The sequence below is a fragment of the Anser cygnoides genome, chromosome 4 (genome assembly GCF_040182565.1).
Source record: "Anser cygnoides isolate HZ-2024a breed goose chromosome 4, Taihu_goose_T2T_genome, whole genome shotgun sequence".
Taxonomy (NCBI): domain Eukaryota; kingdom Metazoa; phylum Chordata; class Aves; order Anseriformes; family Anatidae; genus Anser; species Anser cygnoides.
In genome coordinates this window covers 37,574,461-37,591,475 of record NC_089876.1, presented here as the reverse complement: position 1 = coordinate 37,591,475, position 17,015 = coordinate 37,574,461, and the positions used below count along the sequence as shown (strand labels likewise).

The window sequence follows — 17,015 nt, the reverse complement described above, 5'->3', positions numbered from 1 at the left end:
CCACTCAAGGTAGGCCCCGCTCGTCTTAATCTTCCCAAGGAAGCAAGATATTCGCCAGAGGATGAGAAATTAGCAAATCTCCTAAAGGCCCGAAAGAACTCTGATGGATGGTATGTGACCGCTACGGGCCAGGTAGTAATACCCCCCTTGGTGATGCGAGAAATACTTCAGACAAGACATAATGAGTGTCACTGGGGTGCAGAGGCAATGGTAACATTTTTAAAACGTAGCATTATCTCTACACATATGTTAACAGTGGCAAAATCAGTAACGTCAAAGTGTGAGATTTGTTTGAAAAATAATCCAGTAGCAAGAAAACATGCTGAAATGGGAAGAGTGAGAGTAGGGATAGAACCAGGAGATTACTGGCAAGTTGATTTTGTAGAGTTACCTAGGACTAGGGGATATAGGTATTTGTTAGTAGGGGTTGACACCTTTTCCGGATGGCCAGAAGCCCTTCCCTGTCGCACCAATCAAGCTAAAGAGACAGTAAAATGGTTCTTGCGGGAAATCATTCTGAGGTTCGGGGTACCGTTAGGAATATCCTCGGATAGGGGACCGCACTTTGTTGCATCTGTGGTTAAAGACGTAAGCCGGCTATTAGGAATTTCTTGGCATTTACATACTGCATGGGGACCCCAATCTAGTGGACAGGTAGAAAGGGTGAACCAAACACTAAAGGGACAGATCAGTAAAATCTGCCAGGAAGCCAAAATACAATGGCCACAAGCTTTGCCTATAGCCTTACTGAGAATAAGGATAAAGCCAAGGAGTGGAATGGCAGTAAGCCCATACGAGATTATATATGGAAAGCCTTATGAATCCTCAGAACCAAATCCTAATATGCACATAACAGGGAACCAGGATGTTTATAATTATGTATTGTCTCTTGGCAAAACTTTAGCTCAACATCGAAGTGTTTTGGTGTGGAACCGACCGTTGTCACTGGAAAACCCTGTCCACGACATTCAGCCAGGCGACCGAGTGTACATCAAAAACTGGAATGAAGAACCCCTGAAAGAACGGTGGGCCGAACCTTATCAAGTATTATTGACTACTTTTACAGCTGTAAAGGTAGAAGGGGTGGATGCTTGGATTCATTACACTCGGGTGAAAAAGGTTCCTGAACTTTGGTCGGTGCGAGCAATCGGAGATACAAAACTACAGATGAGGCGCATATAACCATACAATGTCGGGGTTCTTAACAACGGTAACGACAACAGTAATTGTTTTGTGTAAATACCTTGTAATTGGGCTCCTAGAAATACCAGAAAAATATAAGAAAGAGGAAATATTCAAAGGAGAAAATGTTACTTTGGAATGTGGAATGCACGACGATAAACCAATAACAATTAGCTCTCTACAGGTGGTCTGGGGGAAAATAAATGACTCCGGACAGAGCCAGGAAATAGACATAAACACAGCCGGGGACAATACAGGATTGAAGGCTGCACGGAAGGGGAAGGCGTACGTAAGTAATACCCCAGAACTAGGCCTACAACTGAGAGGAGCTACCACCCTAACCCTGTTTAGTGTTATTAATGTCAACGAAGGAAACTACCGGTGCATAGTAACACATGAAAATAGCAACAGATTATGGGATAAGAGAAACATTGGTATATCCAAAATTGGATAAAGGGATATTGGTAGCCCACCAAAAAGGATCTAGAAGAAAAAGGGAGGACCAGGTACCATGGACACAAGTGGTACAGATCCCACACGGGCAATCATCAGAGAATTTACTGGTAGGTAAAGGTAAAAAGTTCAGCTCTGATGAAGACATCTTACTTCATCCCGACGACCACCCGGACGACCACCAGAGAGTGATATGCAAGCACAGAAGGACTGATTAGATAATTAGCATACAAAGCGGGGCTAGGAGGAGCTAGGAAATGAATATGCATAGATGTGTTGTAAAACTTAATGCATATGTAATATTTTAGGAGATAAAAGAGAACTGAGTGAACAAATCGGACGAAGTTAGATTTGGGCAGGCATGCCCCTAACTTCCAGCGCCTAATAAAAGCACCTTCATATCATCACTTTGTGGCTTATGTGTCTTCGTGAATGCTAACAAGATGATCAGGTCCAACCGTTAACCGTGCACCGGTTAACCGTTAACTGAGAGCCTTCTCTCCTTCGGCTTCTGGCCCCAGACAAATCTGAGGGAGGAAGAAGCTGAGGCCTGTACATGGCAAAGGACAGAAGGTGAGGCTTGGCTGTCCCCGAGAAGACAGAGCTTCAGCCCTGTGCCCTCCAACCCTGGGCCCATCCACGGGGAGACAACTCATCCTCACCCCCAGAGGGGACTCCGGAGCTCGACCCGAGCTTTCTGCTCCTCCAAGGAGCCACATGGGAGGAGACGGCCACCCTCAAGTGAGATTTTTCAAATGAGGATCTCTTACCTTTGGTGGTGGCAGCACCTCGGGTCTCCCCTCTGGTTCCAGTTGCTTGTGCCAGCGTGTGGCAATCCCAGCCCTGACTCCAAAGAGTTAGAAATTTTTTCTTGTACTCCTTGAGGAGAGCTGAGCCGTAGGAGCGTTGGCATGGGGCACCCTGGCCAAAATCGGCCATCCGTGCAGTGTCAGGACCTGAGGAGGGCTGGCTGTGGGGAGCCTGGCCTCGGCCCAGGATCAGGAAGGGCCCGAGCTTGTGTGTGGCTGCGGCACTGCCAGTTTGAGCAGGGGGTTCTCGGGTGAGCGCTGTGCAGGGTCGCTGCCGCGCTCACAGCCCTTCTGTCTGCTCCTGCTGTGCTGCTCCCCAGCTCCCTTCCCCTGCGTTCCCTGCATGGTGGGCACAGTCTGGCTGACCCCCAGCACCGAGGACCCTCAGGGTTACTTTTCGATCAGTCACAAAGTCCTGCTGTGGGTTCCTGGGTGTTGCTGTACATAAGACCCGGACTGCTGTGCTGTATTATTCAATATTTATTGGAAGTGTGGCCAAGGCTGCATCCCGGGGGGGCCTGCCCCAGCCCTTGGAAGAGGGTGGAGGGGGCCGTGGAGGTGATGTCTGTGTCCACGAGGACTGGGGGATACTGGGCCGGTCGCGTGCCTTCCATTGGTCTGCTGCCGTGCGTGGGGGCCGTGGAGGCCGGGCTGGTGGCAGGCGGGTCGGTCTTCCAGGCACTGATGGTGGCCGCTGGTGTCGGGCCTGGCTCTCAGGCGTACGACGGTGGTCAGGCTGCCTGTAGGGGCTCACGGAGCGGCTGCGGGTGTCAGTCTGGGCTGCCTGGGCTGCGGCGAGGCGCCTGCGGAGACAGGAATTTGCTGAGGCCGTGCTGCGGCTGCGGTGCCAGGCGGGTGCGAGGCAGCGGGGTGCAGGCATCCGGCTGTGCGTGAGCTGTGGGCACACATGCTCTGTGCAGAAAACAGGGTGCCCTGTGCCCTCCGCTGGGACTCTGCTCCCCTCCACATCCTGCCCCAGCTTGTCTCCTCCCCAGTGCCTCGCCAGCCATCCTGACCTGCCTGCTCTGCACGTGCTGTCCCAGCAAGAAGACCTGGCGCCCGCAGAGACAGGGGTCCACAGCCGGGCTCTGCATGGCCCAGTCACCACAGCCACCGACTGCCCTTTTTCAGAGCGCCTTGCAAGGACCAGTACTCAGCTCCCTGCCCGGCCCTGGCCCTGGACCAACAAGGTGACGGCCTCGGCTCCCTGTTCGGTGAGGTGCTGCCCATCCGCTCTTTGGGATGTGTAATTAAACACACAAGCTCTGTGTGTGCTGAAGACACGCACGCTGGCAGCGCTCAGGTGCGGCTGTGACACACTGACTGCCCCTCTCCAAGGCAATGCCAGCAGCTGGCAGGGCTCATCCCCATGCTCCCAGGAGCTGGCACACCTTGGCTGAGGCGGACACCTGCAATTCAGGGCGTCCCAGAACAGGGTGCCTTGTGCTGGGGGGGAACTGGCACTGCTGCGCTTCTCTCTCTGATGGCACTCTCTCTCAGCTCCTGCATTTCTCTTCCTGGCCTTGCTTTGCCTACGGCTGTCCCTGGCTCTGCTCTTGCTGCGGAAGGGCCAAGCTTCGCTAAGACCAGCAACAGAAAAATGGGCTCCAGAACAGAATGCCCAGGAATTAGAGGCCACCTAAAACACTGGACAGCAGAAATTTCAGAAGAGTCTGGTCAAAAACTAACTGCTCACTTCACAATACGCTAACGACAACTGCTTCCTGGCTGGCAGCAGCCATATAATAATGTTAACAAAGATACGGTAAAGAATTTGGGAGGGGGAGAGGAGGAGAGGGAGCGGGGGAACAACAACTCACCGGTTTTCCTGCCGCCAACACCAGATAAGCACGCAGCACGCAACTGTCACAAGCACGAGGAAGGGAACCAAGACTGCCACAGCGCCTTCTATGCAGTACCTTCGGAAATTCTGGGGCTTTGCAGTGTTTGCATTGTTCTCCCCATCCACGCCTGCAAGAACAATTGTGGACATTGCCGTGTCCTGCGCACTACTGGTAATCTCACAGGAGGTCTGACATTGCCAGGAAGTGTTCTGTTTCATTTGGTTAGCATCTTTGAGCAAGTGAAAATCCTCAGGCCGCAATGCTTCCTGAGGTTCAGCAGAAGCTGGGGAATCTGCCAAAGGCACTGCAACTCAAGGCACTCTGGAGCCTCCCTTTTGCCTCTCAGCTTTGTTTTCCCTCCATCCTTTGTTTTCCCTGCCATAATGCTGAGAGCCCAGTGTCTCAGGTTTGCTCCCCCAGCTCTTTGGAGTTCTCAAAGTTCTTAGGCGCTTGCCCACCTTCGCTGCTCGAGGCACACTCGGAGCCTTAGGGACAAAACTGAACAAAATTCGGGAGCCCAGGAGTGCCAGTGAGGCAGTGCCCCATCTGTACTGAGTCAGGGCATCACTCTGGGCCTCAGCTCACAGGAGGGGTCCCGTTTCCCATTGTCTGCTCAGTGGGCTTCTGACGGCCTTGTTCCCCCAAGAGCAAAGTTCCAAAATCCCTGGGAACTGGGTGCGCTGGGAGGTGACCCCTCTCTAACCACAGCCACAGAGCTTTGTGAGCGTCCCTCCGCTGCACTGCTGTCACAGCCCGGGGAAGACAGCCATCCTCAGGGAGCCACTCCTGACTTCCTCTGCAACACTTGCTGCCTACTGACACTCTTGGGTTTGGCTGCTGACATGAGCTGCAAGAGCGGGTACCAGGGCAAGAACCTGCACACGCATGCTGGTTCTGGCTGGTGACAGCGGATGACCAAGAAACAGCCTTTACCTCGTGTGGCAGTTGACTTCATTGCCTCTGTTCTTTTGCCAGGGAGCGGCAGCCTGCGACCGCTTCGTTGCCAAAGCACCTCCTTCGGCACAGTCTCTCTAACCAGCCCTTTAGAAAGAAAGCAGGACAGTGTGACTATAAGGAACTGCTCCTCCTTTCGAGGACGGTATCTTTGGAAGGTAGTGCTTCTCAAAAGACATCCCTAAAGTTTAGAAGCTACGGCCTGGGCTTCTGGGGGAGGTACTCACTACTCCAAACAACATGTCATTCACAAAGAAAAATCTAAGTGTTCGACTCCTGGCAGTCTACCAGCACAGACAGCAAAATCTGGCCTGCTGCGAGACCAGGAGATTGCAGGAGATCTTCTTGTTCACATCGCACATAGTGCATTTTTGGTACACTGCAAGATGACGCTCAATTCGTGCCTTCAAAGAGGACATAAAAAAGCTGCATCCAGTTCAGAGGCAGGAACAGCCCTTCTGAGAAGCATGTCCATCCCATTATGCTGACTCCATCCCAAGACGTTTGGCCAAGTCATTTGAAACCCAACTAGAAGTGGACAGCTAAATCAGCTGAGACTGAGGTAAGTGCCTTTCCTTTCAGCTCCTACAAGTTAGGGGTCGGGCATCAAGCTGGGTGTGCAGCTTGAACTCGCCCCTGCCTGCAGGCTGTCACCGAGAATCCTCAGACATCAAGGAGAACGAGAGGGCTGGGCTGGGCTGCTTCGATCCCAGCCGCTGCCCCAAATCTGCCTGCGCTTTCCCTCCTCTGCCCAAGGGTGCTCTTCCCTCTGGTGACATGTGTCTCCCTGCTCAGGGGACAGCAAGCACTGCTTGGGATGTGCCTCCTGCCTTGAACTCGCCCAGCTGCAAGCAGCGCTGTGCGGGAGCTGAACACAAGTTCAGCAGAAGCCCTTTGCTGCTGGCTGGATACCAATGTTTGCACGGAACAGCTCGGACCAGTAATGGTAATGCTGGGCTAGCAGCTGCCCCTGGGACACGGCGTGACCCACAAGCGGCAGCAGAGGCTCTCGGCCTTCTCTGAGGCTCACCAGTGCCTGCTAGGTGTGAAATTGAGTGTCTCCGCTCTGATCCATCCCTTCCTGCTGTGCAGGTTACGGTGTGTCCACACATGGATTTAGAACCTCACCTTCCCAAGTCTTATGGCGGACAGAGAGAAATATACCCACCAGGTGCTGCCTCCTCTAACTCCTTTATGATATCCTCTACGATGTCAGAGGATGTTGGGGAAGATTTTCTTATTTCAGCATTGTCCTTTGCTCTTAGAGGACCTGAAGAGAAAGTAGGAAGTTAACTTTGGCACCAGTGCAATTTGGAGAACCAGGGCTTAGTTTGTGAAGTCAGTGAAATGACTACCCACCCCTGGGATACCAGCTGGGCTCCAGCGCCGGAAGCAGCCGAGGATCTGGCAAAGCCCTCCCTGGGGACACTTCTGCAACCAAAGACCCGTGAGAAGTTTCTGTCCCAGCGCCATCTACATCAATAGCTCAGTAGGAGAGCATACCAGGGCTCGTGCCTTGACAGGGCACACACACGTGCCGGTCTATACCCTCCCACCTGCAGAGATGCCTGGCTGACGTTTGGGCTTTGAACTGGCAGCTCTCAAAGGAAGTCAAAAGCCACAACTTACCCAGGCCATCTCCCAGAGCTTCAGTCCTGGAACCCATCTGGGAACCTGGATCACCTTTGCCTTCGGTCCCATCTGTAAACACAAGTGGAGTCCCTCCTGTGAACTACGTCAACATACTCCTTCTGACCAGAGTGACAGAGAATGCAGTTCAAAGAGGGGACTGCTCCATGGTACTCGTCTCTCCCTGCCACTCAAGAGCATCTTGCAAACAGTTGCTGGGTGCCTGCAGTGGCACCGTGCTGGTACAAACTAAGCATGCGTGGAGCCGCCCGGAGAAGGGCCCTCCCCGTGCCCACCCCAGGTCTCAACTCAAGCGCAAGGTGCCTGCTGGCTCTGCAGCACCTAGATGCTCCTTCCTTCCGCTGACTTACCTGGCAGATTAACCTGAGGCTCGTGGTCCACATCAGGCTGAGGTGTCGAGTAGCCAGAGCCTACGAGAACTGCTGCAATCAAGCACAGAAGAGAAACATTCCCCTTGCATGGTGTGATCTACCTCTTCCTTAGTGACCTGCAGCGACTGGAGGGGGCTCAGGCAAGGATGTGGGACCCAGACACGAGCCAGGATTTCCAAAGCCGCAAAGGGGCCTGCTGAGCTGGAGGCTCCCTCTTGGCCTCTTCCCAAATCCTCTCTCCAGGCTGTGCGCAACACCCCGCAGGGAGCATGCCGCCAAAGGTGTGGCCCCTCAGGTGTTTCTTACGGGAAGATCTCTGCTGGACACAAAGGAAGACCCCACTGCAGGGGGAGCGTGCAGACCCCGGGAAAAATGATCATCCATGTTTGTCATGGAGAAGCCCCCTGGCCAGTGAGCAGCTGAACCCTTGCTGAGCTAGCTCAACAGACCGTTAACAAACAGCAAGGAAATGAACACGGACAACTTACCACCTGTGGGACCCATACTGGCAGGCTCAGGAGCAGGATTCCATGGAGGCACTTGACCAGTACTGCCTGTGGGCACAAGTGGGATCAGACACAGGTAAGGGGAGCTTCCATTGCCTCTTGGGGCCTGCCTCTTCCTCAGTGACCGGGAGGCACTGGCTGGGGCTCAGGTAATGACATGGCCCAAATAGGAAGAAAAGCCTGGGTTCTTCCCTCTCTGTGGAGAGGGGCAGGGGTGGCATCTCTCCAAGTGAAGAAATATTCAGGGCTCATTTGTGCAAGCCCCCTCAAGGCACAAACGCACTTGGAAGACCCTGAATAAACTATTACAGCCCATTAGCCATCTTCCTTCAAGGAAGCACACTCGCAACGTACCTCGGGGATCCTCCTGAGGCTCCAAACCATGATCCAGCTGAGAAGCTGGATATGGAGAAGCAACACCATCATCATCTAAAATCAAGCAGAGATGAGAGAAGTTGCCATGGCATGCTGTGCTCTCCCTCTTCCCCAGCACCCTGCAGTGACTGAGGGGGCTGAGGCAATGTCACGGGACAAAGATGCAGGTGGAAGTTTCCCAAGAGGGGCCAGCGGCCTCAGCCCCACAGGGGCTCAGACCCAGGCTTCTCGGCCCCAGCGCCACTCACGGCCCCCCCGGCAGGAAACAACCCCGCAGCAGCCACGGCCCCACCGTGCCACCCTGCGGGGCTTCTGCCTCCTGCCTGCCCCCTGCCCGCGGTGCCCGCCCGGCCCTGCTGCTATCCCGTCCCCGTCCCCTCCATCCATATGCGTGCCGCGCAGCACCATGCCGCCCAGGGTTTGGTGTTGGCCCCGGCCCTGCCCACCCACCTGCTCCCGGTGGTCGCCATGGCGCAGCCTGGGCACCCCAGGCACACAGGGCCACCAGGAGGAGGAAGAGGACGCAGGCAGGGGCCGTGGCTCCCCACACTCGCACCATGCTTCCACCACCGCCGCTGCAGCTGCAGCTAGTGCTGCTGTCAGGACCGGTGCGGAGCAGTGCCTGTGGCCTGACCCAGCGTCACAATGGGGTGTCAGGACCTCACGGCCCAGCACTGCATCACCGAGAGCTATTGTGACCTTGCAGCCCTCACGGTGTCACGGAGCAGCGTTGGGACCTCATGGCCCTCGCAGCATCACGGAGAGGTGTTGTGACCTCACGGCTTGGCACAGTGTCACAGCAAAGTTCTGAAGAAATTCTGCATTTCAGCTTACACTTCTTGCTCATAGGCTTTCAAGTAAAACTCTTGTTTTACCCGATTTCCAATGGTGATTTATCCGGCTACAGAATCTGTCTTTGAGACTAGGGAATGTTACCTAATGATTTCCTGAATTGCCAAGGTGATGGCATTCATGCTCTGCGGGTGGCAAGTCGCAGGCTGGCAGCCAGTTGAAGGAGCTGACACGATGTCTGTGGGCTTTGAAGGGCACTTGCCTTTGCAAAGGCAGATGCCGTGAGAAGCGTGGCTGATCTTTGCTCTTTTTGTTGAACCTGTTTTTTCTTCTTCCCCGCCTCTGAATGCAGCCATTACTTCCTAGGGGCTGACCAGTCTTTGAGGTGCACAATCACCGTCCCAGTTCCAAGCACAGCTGTCCCACTACGTGCACTGCTGTCCCAGTACAAGCATCAGCATCCCAGTACCAGTGGAGATGCCCCACCAAATCTGTCCTAGTACCAGCAACATGGCCCCAGTAAGAGCATCACCACCCGAGTACCAACATCACTGTCCCGCTTCCAGTACCACCTCCAGCACCCTGATTGCCCCCAGCTCCACTATTGGTATCTCCACAAGGTCCCAGCACCACTACCGGCATCTCTGTCCAGGACTGGTAGCAGCATCCCCAACTTGGTGCCAGCACGCCCAGCCCCAGCTTCCCCAGCCCATGCTGGTATTGGCAACTCCAGTACCAGCAGCCCCAGCCCCAGCATCCCCCAACCCACCGCGAACACCCCAGACAGGCACCTCCTGGGGACCCCTACAGACAGCCGGCCCATTGGCTCCCCATCACAGCTCCATGGTACCAGTGGCGGTACCACAGGGCCCGCTTCCACCACAGACGGGAGCAGCATTGGCACCCCTGCAAAAGAGAGGAGGTGGAAAACCAAGGAAACCCTACTAACCTGAAAGTACCCCAAACTACCCCCACCCCTGTCTCCAGGGCCTGCTTGCTGCCCCCATCCCTGGAGCGATGCTGATCCCATACCAGCCCGCTCACATCCCCACCATCCTCCACCCGCTGCCTAAGGCCAATGCCTGGTCTGGGGTGCCGGGCTCACAGTTCGTGTGGTGCTGCTCCCACCTGCGGTGCTGCCCCTACCCGCTGCTCCTCCGTGTCCCCCCATCTGTGTCTGGGGTCAGCCCATGGTGATGGGGACACTGGTGCCCCACAGCCGCTGGAGCTGAGGCCTGGGGGCCATGCCGCACAGGGAGCCCCTGCACCCCACAGGCTCCTGCCTGCTGCAGGCCCCCACCCACCCCGGTCCCCCACCACCGCTTCTCCTGAATCCTCCGCTCCCGGGGCAGCTGCTCCCTGCTCCCTGGAACCTGACCAGGAGCAGGGGGCAGCCGCCACTCCCCTCAGAGGACAACGTGGTGCTCCCCAAAGATGAGGGGACACAAATCCCACCACCACCCCCCCAGAGCACTCTGGCTCCACCAACCTGTGCTGAGGCGGCACCCGGTGGTGAGTCTGCGGCAGTGGCACAGCCACTGGTGGAAGTTTTACTGGCAGTTTTCTTCCTATCACCAAAGATTTTCAGCTCGACGTCTTTGTGGCCACCGTAGCCAAGATGGCTGCCATTCGCCACTTCACGCAGGAGACATTCTCGGTTTACAAGCAGCAATCTAGAAGGGCACCTTTCCGAGTCAGCTCCCTTAGTACCTGGATCAAGAAGTTATCATCGAGGTGCTTTAGGAATTTCCTGGACCTGTTTGTGTCTGCTTCTTGTCATTCCCTGCTAACATCTGGCAACCCAAAGTCACCCACCCACTTAGGGACAAGGGCAGCTGATCTGGAGACATTGCCTAATTCCTTGTTGAACCACCCATCCGTGTAGTCACTCGGGATGGGAGGCCGTCTCCAACTCCCACAACAACATCCGCATTATTGGTTTGTCCCTTAATCCTCACTCAGAGGCTCTCAACCGTGTCATTGCGCCAGCCCCCTGCCTCACCTGCCCTGCCTATCCCTCCTGATGAGCCTAGAACCGTCCCTCGCAGCACTCCAGTCACAGCCCTCTGCCCAACCAGTCGTGCTTATGCCAATGATGATGTAGTTCTGGGGCTGAGCCAAAGCTTGCCAGTACGTCTGCCTGAAGGCTCACCTTTTCAGATGCACGGTATTTACAATAAAGGGTTCTCATTCATGCATCCCCTCAAAATAAATAAATAAGTAAATACATAAAAAAGAAATGGGGGAAGAGAAAGAGAGAAAAAAGGATTTTACATGATCTTGGTATCAATCGTACTTTTGCTGCCCTTCGGCACTGTTAGGGGTTCCTCAGGCTCTCTCACAAGAGCAGGGCTGTCCCCCACTTCTGCTCTCTAATGAATTCACAGTATCACAGTATCACAGATTTCTAGGTTGGAAGAGACCTCAAGATCATCGAGTCCAACCTCCGACCTAACACTAAGTACTCCACTAAACCATATCGCTAAGCTCTACATCTAAACGTCTTTTAAAGACCTCCAGGGATGGTGACTCCACCACCTCCCTGGGCAGCCCGTTCCAATGCTTAATAACCCTTTCGGTAAAGAAGTACGTCCTAACATCCAACCTAAAACTCCCCTGTCGCAACTTTCGCCCATTCCCCCTCGTCCTGTCACCAGGCACGTAGGAGAACAGACCAACCCCCACCTCTCTACAGCCTCCTTTAAGGTAACTGTAGAGAGCGATAAGGTCGCCCCTGAGCCTCCTCTTCTCCAGGCTGAACAAGCCCAGCTCCCTCAGCCGCTCCTCGTAAGGCTTGTTCTCCAGACCCCTCACCAGCTTGGTCGCCCTTCTCTGGACTCGCTCGAGCACGTCCATGTCCTTCCTGTAGCGAGGGGCCCAAAACTGAACACAGTACTCGAGGTGCGGCCTCACCAGAGCCGAGTACAGGGGCACAATCACTTCCCTAGACCTGCTGGCCACACTGCTTCTTATGCAGGCCAGGATGCCGTTGGCCTTCTTGGCCACCTGGGCACACTGCTGGCTCATATTCAGCCGACTATCAACCAATACTCCCAGGTCCCTCTCGGCCAGGCAGCTTTCCAGCCACTCATCTCCCAGCCTGTAGCTCTGCTTGGGGTTGTTGCGCCCCAGGTGCAGGACCCGGCACTTGGCCTTGTTGAACTTCATACAGTTGACCTCAGCCCATCGCTCCAGCCTATCCAGATCCTCCTGCAGAGCCTTCCTGCCCTTGAGCAGATCGACACACGCACTTAGCTTGGTGTCATCTGCAAACTTACTGAGGGTGCACTGGACGCCCTCATCCAGATCATCGATAAAGATATTAAAGAGGACCGGCCCCAGTACCGAGCCCTGGGGGACACCACTAGTGACCGGCCTCCAACCAGATTTGACTCCATTCACCACAACTCTCTGGGCCCGGCCATCCAGCCAGTTTCTAACCCAGCGAAGCGTACGCCAGTCCAAGCCCCGAGCAGCCAGTTTCTTGAGGAGAATGTTGTGGGGAACGGTGTCAAAAGCCTTACTGAGGTCAAACTGACAGGCCTATAGCTCCCCGGGTCTGCCCTGCGGCCCTTCTTATAGATGGGCGTCACATTGGCTAGCCGCCAGTCAACTGGGACCTCCCCCGATAGCCAGGACTGCCGATAAATGATGGAAAGTGCCTCGGCCAGCTCCTCCGCCAGTTCTTTCAGTACCCTCGGGTGCATCCCATCCGGCCCCATCGACTTGCGCACATCCAAGCTCCGTAGCAGGTCGCCAACCATTTCCTCATGGATAGCGAAGGCCACATCCTGCTCCCCATCCCCTTCCACCAGCTCAGGGCACTGGGTATCCAGAGAACAACCGGTATTGCCGCTAAAGACTGAGGCAAAGGCGGCATTAAGCACCTCAGCCTTTTCCTCATCCTTAGTAACTAGGTTTCCCCTCGCATCCAGTAAAGGATGGAGATTCTCCTTAGTCCTCCGTTTCGCGTTGATATATTTGTAAAAGGATTTTTTGTTGTCTTTAACGGCAGTAGCCAGGTTGAGCTCCAGATGAGCTTTGGCCTTTCTAATTTTCTCCCTGCACAGCCTCGCTACATCCTTGTAGTCCTCCTCAGTGGCCTGCCCTTTTCTCCAAAGATTATAAACCCTCTTTTTTCTGCTAAGCACAAGCCGCAACTCTCTGTTGAGCCAGGCCGGTCTTCTTCCATGCCGGCTCGTCTTTGGACACGTGGGGACGGACCGCTCCTGTGCCATCACGATTTCCTTCCTGAGGAGCGCCCAGCCTTCCTGGACTCCTCTGCCCTTCAGAACCGCCTCCCAAGGGACTCGGCCAACCAGCGTCCTGAGCAGCTCAAAGTCAGCCCTCCGGAAGTCCAATGCAGCAGTTTTACTGGTCCCCTTCCTGGCCTCACCAAGAATAGAGAACTCTACCATTTCGTGGTCACTCTGCCCAAGACAGTTTCCGACCACCACATCTCCCACCAGTCCTTCTCTGTTTGTGAAGAGAAGGTCTAGCGGGGCACCACCCCTGGTAGGTTCACTGACCAGCTGCGTCAGGAAGCTATCTCCCACGCTCTCCAGAAACCTCCTAGACTGCTTTCTCTGTGCCGTGTTGTGTTTCCAGGATATGTCCGGGAAGTTGAAGTCCCCCACGAGGACAAGCGCCGACGATTTTGCAACTTCTGTCAGTTGCCTATAAAACTCCTCATCCGTCTCCTCATCCTGGTTCGGCGGTCTATAACAGACCCCGACCAGGATGCTAGCCTTGCCGGCCTTCCCGCGGATCCTAACCCACAGGGTTTCAACCTTATCATTCCCAGCCTGGAGTTCCACAACATCAAAAGATTCTCTGATGTAGAGAGCCACGCCACCACCCCCTCTGTGCTGCCTGTCCCTCCTGAAGAGCCGATAGCCAGGCATTGCAGCACTCCAGTCGTGGGAGCGGTCCCACCACGTCTCCGTGATGGCAACCAAGTCCTAGCCTGCCTGCTGCACGATGGCTTCCAGCTCCTCCTGTTTGTTACCCATGCTGCGTGCATTAGTGTAGATGCACTTCAGCTGGGCCATCGCCTTCTTCCCCGGCCTAGCCATTGTTTCCCCCGGCACAGCTCCAACAAGCCTTGTTTGAGCCCCGTCCCCCTTCTTACCTAGTTTAAAGCGCTCTCTATGAGCCCCGCCAGCTCCTGGCCTAGGATCCGTTTTCCCCTTGGAGATAGGGACCCGTCTGGGGCCATCAGGCCGGGTGCCGAGTAAAGCTCCCCATGGTGAAAAAACCCAAAATTTCTGTGCTGGCACCAGCCTCTGAGCCACCTATTAACCACGCGAGCTTTCCATGTCCTCTCCGTGCCTCTCCCTTCCCCCGTAGGGATGGACAAAAACACCACCTGCACTCCCGCTCCCTCCACCAATCGTCCCAGCCCCCTATAGTCCTGTTTGATAGCCTTGAGGCTTCTCTTTTCAACATCGTCGCTGCCAGCCTGGACTATCAAAAGCGGGTAATAGTCAGAGGGGCGAACCAGGTTTGGAAGCTTCCTGGTAATGTCTCTGACCCTGGCCCCAGGGAGGCAGCAGACTTCCCTATGTGTGGGGTCAGGCCAACAAATAGGGCCCTCCATTCCCCTGAGGAGGGAGTCGCCCACAACGATCACCCTTCTTTCTTTCTTGGTGGAGGCAGTCCTGAGGCGTGGAGTCAACTTCCTCACCTCAGGCATCCTCCTGGGTAGGCTTCCTACCTCATCCTCACCCACCGGTCTCTCCAGCTCCAGGGCCTCAAACCTATTGTTCAAGGGCACCTGGGAAGGCGGCACCGGAAGGGGAGGGCATCTCCTGCGAGGTCGAGCAGGGACCTGTCTCCATTCCTCCTCAACTCGCAGGTCCCCTCCCTCTGCCCGATGGCGACAGGGCAGGGGGTCCACCCCCCTTTGGAGCGTCTCACCCTGGTCCCTCTCCCTCCAGTCCTGCAGGGAGTCGCTCCACCAGTCTATCTCCCGCTCGCACTCCCTGATATCCCTCAACCTCTGCACCTCCTCCTTGAGCTCCGCCACCATGCGGACCAGGTCGTCCACCTGCTCGCACCTCACGCAAGCAGTCTCTCTGCCCCCCGCCGATGGCAGCAAGAGGCTCAGACACTCCCCGCATCCGGAGACCTGAACTGCCGCATGTTTGGACGGGCAGTCGGTCTGGGTGTGTACTGACTTCCTAGAGAAAGCATTCAGAGAAATGCAGAGAAAGAATTCAGTGCTGCAAAACCAAACCAGAACAGAGGTGTTGCTGAACTAACAAAAGCAGAAGATTGATCAATAGCTAAAGGGGTGAGCTTTGTGAAACCTCTCTGGCCCTGGCTGTTTCCTGCAGTTCCCCACCATCACGGAGATGGGCCAGAGCCCCCTCGACCTGCATGAGGGCTTGGGAGTGAGACAACAGGAGCGTCCAGTTTCTCCTGTCCACTCATTTCTCCCTTACTCAGGAAATTCTTAAGAAAGGGGCAGAAGGGCTCTCAAAACCAGGAGCCCTCTGTGTTCAGCATTGCCATCATCTTCGTACTTTGGGCGCTAGCACACGGAAAAAGAAGGAAAGAAATTACAAAGCTCTCTCAGCTGAGTCACAGGAAGAGCCGCTCTCAGCAAGAGTGCTGCAGACTGAGGCCACAACATCAGCCAGAAAATGCTGAGCAAATGCAGCTTTCTCACAAGCCTCCTCTCTCCTCAGCGCCTGTGTCTGCTGGCTTTCACAAAGTGCCTGTCAAGACATTGCTGCAAGGAAAACATGCAGGCTGTTTCTCTGCTTCTTCTGTGACCTGGATTTGGAAGAACCACCACCATGGGACGCTTCTCAAACAAGGCATCAGTATTGGCAGCCACCCTCACAGGGAAGAACCCTTTCCTAACGCCCAGCCTGAACCTGCCCTGTCCCAGCTCCGTGCTGTTCCCTCGCGTCCCCAGAGAGAAGAGATCAGCGCCTGCCCCTCCACTCCCCTCCTCAGGAAGCTGAGGGCCGCCATGAGGCCTCCCCTCAGTCGCCTCTTCTCTCGGCTGAACAAACCAAGAGACTTCAGCTGCTCCTCACACCTCTTGCCCACCAGACCTTTCACCATCTTCAGCAACCTCCTCTGGACACTCTCCAATAATTTTATGCCCTTCAGGACACAAAACTTGTACTTTCAGCTTCAGTCCTTAAAGAGTTAATGAGTTTCCCTCGAAGTGCAACGGAGCGTTTAAGACCAGTCAGAAGATTTCTTCCAAACTCTTTTAGCATTTTCCCTTTCTAGGATTTACATCTCTAGTCTTAATAGCTGATCTTCCTTCTTTCCAAATTATAACTATAACCTTTTAAAGGACTTACTTCTGCCTTTTTGTATGACAGAATTTGTTTGGACAGTTTGACACTTGCTGAACTATCATGGAATCACTTAGGTTGGAGAAGATCTCTGAGATTGAAGATCTGAATGGATTTGATTGAAGATTTGAAGGATGTACCCCTTGAAAGGTATGACTGGGAACTTTTTACTGATGGTAGTAGTTTTGTGAAGAATGGAGCACGATATGCAGGGTATGCAGTAACAATCCTGAAGACAGTAATCGAAGCAAAACCTTTACCACCTGGAACATCAGCACAGCGAGCAGAACTGTTAGCCCTAACTCGAGCACTGGAACTGAGTAAAGGAAAGATGGGAAATATTTGGACAGATTCAAAGTATGCCTTTGGAGTGGTCCACGTTCATGGAGTATTATGGAAAGAAAGAGGGCTGTTGTCCTCACAAGGGGCCAATATAATCGTGATATAATCCAATATCACGAGGAGGTGTTAAGTCTGATAAATGCGGTACAAAAACCAAAACAAGTGGCTATCATGCACTGCAAAGCCCATCAAGGAGGAACCTCAAAGATATCAGAAGGGAATCGGTTGGCAGATCGAGCAGCTCGACAAATTGCTCAGAAGGTGTGGAATGTGATGGCTCTGGTACCACTCAAGGTAGGCCCCGCTCGTCTTAATCTTCCCAAGGAAGCAAGATATTCGCCAGAGGATGAGAAATTAGCAAATCTCCTAAAGGCCCGAAAGAACTCTGATGGATGGTATGTGACCGCTACGGGCCAGG

General features: G+C 54.4%; 1 protein-coding gene across 2 annotated transcripts; it reads right to left on the bottom strand.

Moving 5' to 3' along the window:
- Nucleotides 1–2,909: 2,909 nt before the first annotated feature.
- On the bottom strand, nucleotides 2,910–14,206 carry LOC136790689 (uncharacterized). Of its 2 annotated transcripts, XM_066996019.1 has the most exons (9): nucleotides 10,426–12,045; nucleotides 7,752–9,842; nucleotides 7,243–7,314; nucleotides 6,872–6,943; nucleotides 6,602–6,673; nucleotides 6,411–6,512; nucleotides 5,222–5,329; nucleotides 4,265–4,415; nucleotides 2,910–3,247 (listed from the first exon to the last, which is right to left on the bottom strand). In XM_066996019.1, exons 2-9 carry the CDS (start codon nucleotides 7,765–7,767, stop codon nucleotides 2,914–2,916), a joined length of 927 nt encoding a protein of 308 aa, XP_066852120.1. In that variant the 5' UTR covers nucleotides 7,768–9,842; nucleotides 10,426–12,045; the 3' UTR covers nucleotides 2,910–2,913. The 2 variants fall into 2 exon arrangements, 1 of the variants encoding a protein (XP_066852120.1); XR_010831114.1 differs by lacking the exons at nucleotides 2,910–3,247; nucleotides 4,265–4,415 and having other exon boundaries at nucleotides 5,296–9,842; nucleotides 10,426–14,206.
- Between the last annotated feature and the right edge of the window lie 2,809 nt (nucleotides 14,207–17,015).